The following is a 12,127-nucleotide window of genomic DNA, read 5'->3' on the forward strand; positions in this document are numbered from 1 at the left end:
GTTTTTTTTTTTCATAACTATCTAATTTCCTTTTTAATAGCACAATTTTTTTTTTTTTCTTGAAAAAGTTTAATGAATTTACAATAATGTTCTTCCATTTTTTAGTAAGTTTGATGCTATTCAAACTATAAAATAATATTTTTTTATATTATATATATATATATATTTTTGACAAATTTCATGCTAATTAAATACAAGATTGAAGACCTGTGCCGAAGTGCGTGTATACGCAAAATTACCAAAGGATTCTATTTTGAAGGCCTTTAAAACACTTTTATGTATTACTGATAAAACAGAGGTGCAATACACATGAATAAAAATGTGCGTATAATAACTATAAAGTAAAAATTTTCTAAAAGATAAAAATATATATATATAAATAATTTTGCATTATTATTTATTATACATAAATAATATTATAAAAACATATTATTTATTGAAATAAATAATATTATAAATTTTTTAAATAAATTTTAAAATTTAAATATAAATTAATTTTGTATATATAATTCTTAGTTTAAGATTTTATTGGTATATTTTGAAATAGAATTGTTGTTATGTATTTATTAAAATAAATTATATATTTCTTTCTCTAATTAATTTTTTTTTCAATATTTCCTCCTAATATAAACTCTTTTAAAAAAATAAATATGTGATAGAGTTTCATAGAAAATTTCTTCTAAAAACTCTTTTTAAAAAATCTCAAAATTAGATAGAAACTCTTTGTACTCTTTATAATATTATATAGATAGATATTGAGATAGACATACACATAGATTAAGATGATTTTAGAAAGCATATATAATTATAATTGTGAATTTTGCTCCGTGGGAAGTATATATGTATGGTATAGGATTTTTTTCTACAAAAACAAAAAAAAACAAATAGATGGTCTCCCCTTTTATGTTATTAAGATGATTAGAACCCAATTCGAAAACATTTATAATATCAAAATTTGAAGCTTAGAAAATGTTTATAATTATAATTTATATTGGGAGAGAAATGCCTCTTATTGGACTCTAGTGTTCATTCTTTCAATGATAGTGGAAGTATTGGGAGAGAAAAATGCGCCTTATTGGACTCCAGTGTTCTTTAAATGACAATGTAAGTATCCTGTAAGTGAAAGAAAAAGTTTACACCATTCTTACTATATTAATTAAGAAAAATTAAAGTAATCACTATCATTTGTAACATAATTAAACATACAAATAGGAGTACAATACTATATCATTCAGCCACCAGCAATAGCTCTTATGAAGTATAAACATTGTATATTTCATTTATATATATAATAAACAAGATATCTACCTAGTAAGAAGCAATCAAAGGTGAATTTTGATTTTGTTGGAACAATTGGTCCTCCAGTTGATTCAACTTGGCAAAAACTCCAACCAACGGCGCCGTATTATACGTGCAGGCCTCGGTCTGCATATAGTTCCCTCTTTCGTCGCTGAAATTATCTTGACAGTCGGGTCCACCAACCAATGCCCCGACTACAACGTTCGGGTTGGGCTCGAGTCTGCTGTACCAATTGTCGTACCCCTGGGTGCACCCTATGAACCCTTTGTTCTCTCTGTATGACACAATTGATGCACCCCGATGGTGCACCCTTTTGGGGTAGTTGGGCCCATAGCCCACTAGATAGCTCAAGTTCATTGGGTTGGAGCCCAGTATATAATCAACTTGGGCTTTGGCAAATCTGAGTAGCTCATCCGGGCCCACTGGGCCTCTGTGGCAGTTGAGCTTCTGGTTTGAGTGTCGGAGGTAGTCTGAGTACACTGAGAGAAGGAATGCAGCTGATGATACGTATTGCATGTTGTTCCACTGTCTCACATGTAAGAGCCCGCCCGGGGTTCGGTCGACGTTGTTGCTGCCATTGTTCTTGTTGAGGCATGAGCATATGTAGTATTCAGCTTTTGATTGATACTTCTCTAGTACGTGTCTATGCTCTTTGCGCTTCTCTTCCATAAGCAACTGCAAATAGTTTTATTCAAAAACATTTTACATATACACAAATAAGTGTGCGCGCTGCAATGGGAAAATATAACAATTAATCAACCTTGAGAATTGACCGAAAATTAGAAATAATTTGGCTCATCCAACCATCAACTGTGCAATTTGGAAGGCCAACCCAAACTTAACCCGATTTTTAAGCGCTTATAGAGTCGGATGCTAAAAATTTGTTAGATTATTCTTTGATTTTTACGTTAATAGGACCATATAAACGTGTAGACGGACCAGTAGTCATGTTTCGTTTAGTTAGTGAAGTACGTTACAAAAATGTTGTGATATCTTCACAACATTTTTGTAACGTACTTCACTAACTAAACGAAACATGACTACTGTTTAATTGAAGAGAATTTTAGTCTGCTCAACTGAGTCCATGATTTTGATACACATCATGGGCTGCCAGAGATGATTTAAGAAAGGTCCAAAATTGTCTCCTCTCATTGGTAGGCCCAAAAGTTAAAAATCAACATAAAGGGTAGATCTGAATTTTGCATGTTCACAATATTTTTGTAACGTACTTCACTAACTAAACGAAACATGACTACTGTTTAATTGAAGAGAATTTTAGTCCGCTCAACTGAGTCCATGATTTTGATACACATCATGGGCTGCCAGAGATGATTTATGAAAGGTCCAAAATTGTCTCCTCTCATTGGTAGGCCCAAAAGTTAAAAATCAGCGTAAAGGGTAGATCTGAATTTTGCATGTGGCATGTGGGCAACACAGTCAGTCCATTTAAGGCTACAAATCACTATCTGGCATCTACAAACGTGAAATCATATTGTAGTAGATATGAATTTTATTTTATTTTTATTTTTTATTTTTAACGTAGATTTGAATGACTTGTGGCTAAGCTATATATAAAAAGGTTACAGCTAGCTCACTTGTTGGAAATGTATAGGCTTAAAACACGAAGAGACTGGCATAAAGACAAGAGATGTGTCCATGTGAAACTTGTCCAACAAAGTAGCTTGTGTCTCGACTCTCATCTAATACTCCATCTCTGTCCACACAATTGGTTCAATCTACTGGGACATACAGACCGCAAAATATCGAACCCTACTTCCACCAATGTGATTCGACATATTGTCCAAAAATAAAAATTTTAATTAAAATTAATATATTTGATTGCGTGGTAACTTATAAAGAACTAAAATTACATGGTCAAAAGTTTTTGAATTTTCAACTACAAATTGAATGATTATTAACATATTTGGTGGCGTGGTAATTTATAATGAGCCAAAATTACATGATCATAAATTTTTGAATTTCCAACTACAAATCTGATGATTATGAACTCTCACACACGTGTTAATGATGAGAGTCATTGTATCAGCTTGTCGGTTATTGCTTGAGCTTAAAACTTGTGTTTATATCCCCACACACACCTACACGAACCTATGTGACATTAGGCACCACTTTTAAAGTCTAGCACCATTCAAAAGTCATGCCACCCTAGAGCATCAGCCCCACATGGTTTTGTGCCCCGCGATAAACTTTATTTATTTTAACCTTACAGTTACATACATATATATATATATATATATATACCTTAATTAGGTCTTACTTCATCTATACATAAATTCACTTTATAAAGTGAAAGTGTTGTTAAAAGTAGCCCAGCTAAATAGTATTATTATTATTTCATCTTTGAAAATCAAGGAAAAAGCGAAGAAAAAATTCAAAACAGATTTGACAGGTTTAGAGAGAGAAAGAGAACAAAAATTCGAAGAAGAGATGAGTTTTCCGACAGTAGTAGTACCAAAGACTAGAGAGAGAAAGAGAGAGGAGAGAGAGGGTGGGGGGAAGGAGGCAACTTTACCTTTGCAGCAATGATTTGAACACCAGCATACTTAACGTCCCAGCTGAACTCGGTAATTGCCCAACCAATGCCACCAAAACAATGTGCCTTGCTAATTACGTATTTGAAATACTCTATATTGTCGGTGGCCTTGTATAGCCACAAAGCACCCCACAACAACTCATCCATGTACCCACTCACTGACGCATAGTAGCTCTTCACCACTCCCACGCTCGCATCATATTTTCCTCTGTACTTGTCCCCAAACTCAAATAACTACAACCAAAAAAACAACATCATCATCATCATCGTCATATACCAATCAATCACCACACACATATATATTTTTAGTACTAATTGTCCCACATAATTAGTACTAAATATGTCACCTGTTGGGCATGGTGCAACAACAGGTGGGAGTAATGCGGGTTTGATTTCTTGAACACAATCGACGCCGCGGCCATGGCGGCGGCAGTTTCTCCGGCGAGATCCGACCCGGGATTGTTCTCGTCCACCCTGTACGCCTGCCTCGACGTGGTCATGTCCTCCGGCCTCTGCCAGCAGTAGTGATCGGTGTCTCCATCACCTACCTGTACGCGACATTAATCAATTGAATTAATTATTTACTGAACACATTCAATATATATGATTTAATTAGTACCTCTGCCCACAACACATTTGGGCTAGTGTGGGCTTTGATGAAATAATCAGTGCCCCACTTGATTGCCTCCAGTGCGTGCTCCAACTCCCCGGCGCCGGCGATTTGTTGGCCGTACTCAATCACGCTCCACGACAACATTGTGACGGTGAACGCCATTGGCAACCCAAACTTCACGTGATCTCCGGCGTCGTAGTAACCTCCGACTAAGTCCACCTGAACAGAATTCAAATCATATCATTTCTTGATTTTAAAAAAAAAAAATATGAAAAATGACAAAAATCTCGTGAACTGAATTCGCCATTTTTACTCACTCCTTGTTCGAGGCCGTCGGTGAGGCCGGAATGGTCGCGCCAAGTGATCCGTTGGTTGTAGGGTAAACGGCCGGACCTCTGAGCTTCGAAGTAGAGGAGGCTCTTTGAGAGAGCGTCGGCGTAATTCGGAGTTTGAGCCAAGGCGGAGATTGTGAAAATGAGGAGAAGAAGACACCATTGTAGTGCTAATCTGAGTGTTTTTGTTAGAGTGCCATAATGTGGGCTTTTTTTCATCTCCATTACTCCTTCCCTCCTAAAAGAGATTTTTAGGAGAGAAGGGTATAAGAAAAGAGGGAGAGAGAGCTCTCAGTAGGCACTCTATGAAACTTGTCTCTCTAGTCTCTACTATTAGTCGATTGCATGTGCCACTCGCGTGACAAGAGGGAAAAAAAACTTGTTCTCTCCGCTTTATTTTTCTGCAACGGTTATTATTATTTTATTCTTTTTGGTCTCATTAATGATTATTACTTCAGCATTTCTAAATTTGGAAAATGGCATGGCCTTTGCTCAGTGATTTCAGGAATCTGAATTGGAAGTTAGTTGAATGGAATGAGAGAGAGGAAAACTTTTTAACTTTTCTTAATGCAATGGTGTAATGAGTGTACAGTAAAAAAATGTTAGGATTAAAGAATTAAAGGATATGAGAATTGGTAATTAATTACTTGGTTCTAAACCGCTTCAGTGTGCCTATATCTCAATTAAGGAATTTTCGGGATTATTACAAGAAAATTTTCAATTATTGCATGTAGGACTGATTATGAAGTGCAAATAGACTAGAGACCATCATCGTCAATAAAAAAATAAATAAATAAAATTAAAGAGTAAAAAATATATATAATGTGATGTTTATAACACTATTTGGTTTAGTTTTTCGAAATAAATTTTCTCTCAAAACATAAAATACATTTGATTTTCTAATGATTTTGAATTTTTTGATCTATACTTAGGAAAGTATTTATCTTAATTAATGCATGGCTGGTTACTTTGTTGGCAAGATACAGATTTTTTTATTTATTATATATATATATATATATATATATTTGTAAATGATGTCTCCAAGATAGTCATGATGCACCAACTAAAGTTCAGATTAAAGAGGTTATGATATCCAAATCCATGTATCAATTCAAGAAACCACATTGACTCACCACGTCATGAGTACTGAATAGAAAAAAACAATTGACCAAGTGGGATGTTCATGTTTATTCATTCATTAATTAAGGTCCAAATTAAATAAGCCATAACTAATCGCTCGTGAACATATAATTAGTTGACATCTACTATGTCATATTCCAATTTAATTAGTTTTCTATGCACTGGTATTGTTAGATATAAAAACAAATTATCAGACATCATCAAAGTCTTTTCATTCATTATAATCATAATTTGGCTTGCTTTCACGGATGCAACGTAAAATGTGTGAAGTGGACACTACATTGTCTGACTTGATAGAGAATTAAATTTCAAACGGATGTCTCTGTGCATATATACCAGGTATCATGTGTTTGAGCACTTCTCTTCAACAATTAGGCAGCTGATTAGGACAATTGCAATCCAATGATAAGATTTGAGGAGACTAATCATGTCATTTCTTCGTCTAATTTGATCAATGATTTTTTTTAAAAAAATTAAAATTGAGAAGCTTTGTTCTAATGAAACTTCCAGATATATTAAATAATAATATCAAGAGAACAAATATTAGTAATGAATAATTATTGTGTTAATTGACCCAATTAATAATCTCAGAACAAAAAATTACTACCTCTCTTTTCTTCCCAAACTAATGGTTTCTTTTTCATTTTGATTTGTACCAACATAATTGCCTGCTTTTGAAAAATCAATGTATGTATATATGTGTTATAGATGTTTGCACATTATTGTGTTCATATAAAGACTCATCTCTTAATGATGCGTATGAATTGTGAACTTTAAACCTGTCGCAAGTACAGCGTGAGTATGGATTTGATTATAATTAAACAGGCGGATACGGATTTAGGCAAATCCGCTCCAAATCTGTCTCATTGTCACCCTTAATACCAATGTTTGTGGCCAAGTGGTTTTTTTTCAACTTTCAATCTGGAAAGTAATTATTAAGAGTTGGAGTATCCCCAAGTACACTGTGAAAGTTAGTTACAAGGATAAAAAAATAAAAAGACATACAATAAATGCATATTTTACATTACACTGCCCTTCTCTAAGATTTCATCAACATACCTGACTTCTCGAGTTTGCCAAATTACACTTACCTCACATGAGATTTGTATGTAAATAACACATACCTCCCCTTTATTAACGATCAACAACAAATATTGATGATATCTCAATAAAAATTAATGCAATTTACCCTAATTTATAATTATGTCATAACCATCAAAAGTATAGCAAAAGATATATATATATATAATTTTTTTTTTCTATTAATCTTTTTTAGATGAGAATTTGGTTCTTCCAATCATAACTTTTGAAAACTTTTGTGGTATGACATTTCTTTTCTATATAAAAATCAAGTGCAATGTAAGGAGAATTTTGTAAAGTGTGTAATTCTCCAATAGCTGAACTTCACTAGTTAATTTCTTTATTGAAAATTTCATCAAATTTTTTAATGAAGATATTTTTATTAGTAAAAATATAACGGTCCCATTTCGATAAGCAAATAACTGGCTCATGATTATTCTTGTTTACAAACCAAATGAATCTAGATTTCGTACGTGGACCATTACAGTATTATATCGTAATAATCACCTCGAGTGAGTCAAAAGTGAGGGCATTATTATATAAATATATGGCAAGCCAAATGATGATGCTACGAATTTAAAAAGTAAGCGTTTGTGCATCTAAAAACAGTAGTAAAAATTTATTTATTTTTGCGTCATAATTAAAATTCACCTTCTGCTCCAATGCAAATGTCTTCTCCGACTCCAAATGATCAAGGATTTAGCAATTAATCCTCTGTCTCCTTTTAAATTTACAAAATTATCTCTTCAATAATTAGAGGCATACACCGTTAATTTATAAATAACAAAATTCAAAAAGGTATGAATTTTGCATTGACCGAAGTGTAACCTCTTTATAATTTCTTTTGCCTATACAATCTAACGTGAGCTCACAACCTCTTTAGTTATAAGCTAATTCGGTGAATTTTTTCTATCTAACTATTTAGATCGAAAGTTCATAATGTAAGTACCCTTTTTTAGGGTGTAAAATGAAATGTGTTCGGTTCAAAATTCACTCTAGAATTCATATTAACCATTTTGAAATAATGGTTTGGGCTCGATTCTTTCTTGAAAAAAGCATTGAATTTGCTTGTGCACGTACTACGGAACAAAATTTTAATGTGGCAAAATCTCTTTAACCTAAATTAGGTTTACTTCTTGTATTCAAAGTCTGATATGAATATGAGTATGATACATATCAGGGTTTAACTAAATTTCGATTTAAAACAAGTATATTTACTTTGTTATTATGTTAATTTAATAATATAGGTTGGATATGCATCATGTACATAGAATCTTATTTTGTTTTGGATATGAATATGAATATTGACGACACTAACATTTACATCCACGCCATGAAAAGAATTGACTCGAATGATATTTCCCTTTTTCTGATTAAAGAGGAGGGTGACTCGGTGAGACTAGCAAAGTGTGTGTATTAGTGTACCTTGTCTATTACTGTAAAATATATATATATAAAGAGGAGGGTGACTGACGAGGCTAGTAAAGTGTGTATATGAGTGTATCTTACCTATCAATATATATGTGTGTGTGTGATGATTCGCAGTCATGGTATCGTTGATGGTCGCATTATAATGGATTCAAGTAAATATTGGTATAAATTGGCTGATCGAATCGATCCGTCCATGAAAACATATACTAATACCAGACATTTGAAAAAGGGTTATGATCCGATTAATACGACAAATCATGGTATGTATGTATGCTTAATGTAGATTCTGATCACACTGGTTAGCTTTTTGTCTAAAATAATTTTATTGGTTGCTTCGTTATCATAAATCAATTTGAAATCTTTGTATAGTTGGAGCAATTTGGCGCCATCTTGTACTATTTGTGAGACTTATCTGAGTGGGCATGTAAAAGGTGGTGCTTATTGTTGCTAGTTTTGACTCCTCCTTTTGCGGTGGGTGGCCCTCCAAAAGAAGCACCGACTCGCGGTGGACCTGCCTTGTTCCCCGGCCGACATTTTCACTAAATCGTGTGAACCAACAACAATGCCTTAACCTAACTTATAAGAGTACACACTTAGCTAGAAGAGTACACATATAACATATTGATATTGAGTCCACTATCACTGTCTATGCTGGACTAGAATTTAGTTAGTTAATCGATGATACTATCAACATTTATATTCAGTCCAGCTATGTTTTCGGTGAATTTAATGGTTAGTATCAACCTATAAGTTCTGGGAAGCATACGTATATATTTATGGGACCAAATTCTAGATATGTAGTTAGGTCTAGGGATTCTGCCAATATAAAATTCTTCTTGGGTATATTCTGAGCTACAACTGTTTGGTTTTGTTCATTTTGGGTTGCATTAAAAAAATAAATAAATAAATAAAAGGAAGAAGAGAAAGAAATTTGAATCAACTTTGAATCCCTACTCAAATAAATTGAAAAAACACTGTTTTTTTTCGTCTTTTCAGTAGTCGGTGATTTGATCTTGGTCATTACTTTACAATTATTTCAAATCGATTATACCATTCAGCAAAAAATAATGTCATATACCGCCTGTAATTTAGAGATATTTCCACTAATATCTATACATAGTTGAATTCTTATTTCAAGTCAGTAATATTTGGTGAGTTCTTTATACATAATTTGTGGTGATCTTGTGGGCAAGTGTGTGTATGTGCATATGGTACTAGGAGACTACCACACTGGCGGAATTATATGTGCACAATCCCACATCGTCTAGGTGTGGAGGAGGAAGTGCTCTATGTTGATTCAACACCATTCTATGACATAACGTATTTTAAAACCGTGATGTCCATTAATTTATCAGAATTCCAAAATTAAACGTGTTTAACTTGTAATAGTACTAACGTGAATGACTCTTTGAGAGTCTGATTAGGATGAAGTAAAAATTGTTTTAAGGTCCTCCTCTCTAATAATTCATGGAAAGACCTTCGTACTAAAAGGACTTTCGGTATTATGAAGCCCTCTCAAACGCTACCTAAAATGTATGAACCATGCATTGAATTGTTGACTGTCCTAACATTGGAGGAAATGGACGTCCGAGCACTCGAGAAAAGATTTCCACGACTAATAATCCCATCCGTATTTAATTTCTCAGGCATTTCAAAATCACCCACCAAAAATGAAAAGACCACTTCCTAGTTCCTACAGTGTTGGAGCAAAGCTGGTGTACCAAAATAATGTGGATGGAATTAATATTGGCATTCATGGGAATTTTTACCAAATCCAACATGATATTAGGTAATACCCATTCACATTTACTTCAAACATTTTTCTAACTTGGAGTCTAAGTTGATACTCGTAATAGACTTTTTATAGGGAGAATTAACGGTTGGTCTAATGGTTAAAGGGTCACAAGGGGCGAGCTAAAAACTTTGAATTTAAAATATTTAAAATATATGCGTTGTTTGAAGATGATTGCACATATTCGAGATAATATATATATATATATATATATATATATATATATATAATTATACATATATTTATATTTTTTAACATAACGAGAGGTTAATATTATCTTTTCTTTTCCCTCTTAATTATTCAAAATATAATGTTATTGAACACTTCAAAATATAATAATACCAGCATATATTTTTCTTTTCTTATAATACCCTCTCATTACCACCAAACACTTGATGAAACTCTTCTCAAATAAAACTACAATAAGGGGACCGATTTGAACACTCACATCCCCTCTACTACTTACCTGATTTATTATTATTTTTTGTTAAGTACCTTGGTTTATTATCAATAAGCCAAAACACTGATTTTAGTACAAATCTTTTGATTTCCTAAATATATATCACATATAGTTAATCAAATCTGCAGAATTAATGGAAAAGGAAATGTTCTTCAAAATGTTGAAGGCTTGAAGCTAGTTTACTGGTTGGCTTACACGAGGAAATAGTAATGTTTGAGGAATTAATACATATTGGTATACCAAATGTATTATTGATGGTAACCTTTCGAACAAAAAAAATGTATTATTGATGGTAGGTATACCATCTGCATTTAATTGAAAAGTGTATGAACGATGAAACTCTAACTTCATGAATGCACTCCATACTTGTCTCGTAATTATGGGTCATAAATCTGTTCCTCAAGAATTGCATGATACAAAACAGAAGGGTAGACCCCAACAGCTTATCACTTCAATAAGGTGTGGTTTGAGGCCATTAATTCAATCTTGTTTTTACTCCCAATCATAATTCGCAGTCGCAATATCAATTGCCGATATAACGGATCATACTCCCAATCGATGCACCACCACCACCACTCATTGTGGTTAGCCATTCAACTAATTAGTGCAGCTACTATGAGCACCCATGACCCCTGTTACAGTCTCGACTCTTGAGTAGACAAATCAGAATTCAGATACATAAAGCCTTTTTATGTAATTTTTTTTCACCATGACTATATTCATTCAATTCTAATTAGGCTTGCAAATTGTGTAGCTGGTATACCCATGACTTTATAATTAATTAAAAACCTTTCATATTGTTTGAATCCAAGTGTCATATAGGGATACACTAGTACTTTCTCAGAATCTGGGGGGCATGCGAGGATCTATTTGTGGCCAGGGAAAGTCCAGCAAATATTCTTGTTGGTGTGGTCGTCTTCATGGTAGCGAGTGTGTGCGCAACCGTATTGAATACGATGTTCGTGATTGAGGCGAGCAGGAATGACCCTTTCTTAGATTTGCATCACTTTGGTCATAATAAAGGGATACCAGAATCACTAGTGAACAACAATGTAATTTTTAAGAAAGATGTAACCTTCTTTTTATTAACTTGGGGAAGAACAATGAACATCAATTAGAAGTTCTTGGATGGTATTTTGCAGAAGGATCTGATTACTATCTGAAGAGGCAGTTGAATCATTGATTACGTGTTATACCCTTGAAATGTAAAGTAAAAAACTATAAACTACACAATGACAACAAGTAAAGACAAAACAATGTAAACTTGGTTTATAAGCTACTAGGAAAGCATGTAGATTTATTGAAGTGAGGAGCTAAGTTATACAGTAATGTAAAGCTGAATCTATATGGCACAAGGCCAGATATATGTATGAAAAGCAAATGTATTGGAACAGGACCTTGATCTCTATTTATATTGTTTGAGATT

General features: G+C 33.4%; 1 protein-coding gene across 1 annotated transcript; it reads right to left on the reverse strand.

Annotated features, from left to right (window-relative positions):
• Positions 1–1,156: 1,156 nt before the first annotated feature.
• On the reverse strand, positions 1,157–5,114 carry LOC132308000 (endoglucanase 11-like). The gene is made up of 5 exons (XM_059805936.1): positions 4,784–5,114; positions 4,473–4,685; positions 4,201–4,401; positions 3,833–4,087; positions 1,157–1,974 (listed from the first exon to the last, which is right to left on the reverse strand). Exons 1-5 carry the CDS (start codon positions 5,021–5,023, stop codon positions 1,309–1,311), a joined length of 1,575 nt encoding a protein of 524 aa, XP_059661919.1. The 5' UTR covers positions 5,024–5,114; the 3' UTR covers positions 1,157–1,308.
• Positions 5,115–12,127: the final 7,013 nt, after the last annotated feature.

The sequence above is a fragment of the Cornus florida genome, unplaced genomic scaffold (assembly GCF_030987335.1).
Source record: "Cornus florida cultivar Cherokee Brave unplaced genomic scaffold, ASM3098733v1 CherokeeBrave_3.0.0_Hap2_Chr05, whole genome shotgun sequence".
Lineage (NCBI taxonomy): Eukaryota > Viridiplantae > Streptophyta > Magnoliopsida > Cornales > Cornaceae > Cornus > Cornus florida.

Bases quoted from the DNA above. Each gene is read 5' to 3' on its own strand.
- LOC132308000 (XM_059805936.1), bottom strand. From the start codon at position 5,023: ATGGAGATGAAAAAAAGCCCACATTATGGCACTCTAACAAAAACACTC. The intron at 4,402-4,472 runs GTACTAATTAAA...TGTCGCGTACAG, and splicing joins CAAATGTGTTGTGGGCAGAG to GTAGGTGATGGAGACACCGA. The intron at 1,975-3,832 runs GTAAAGTTGCCT...AACTATTTGCAG, and splicing joins TTCAAATCATTGCTGCAAAG to TTGCTTATGGAAGAGAAGCG.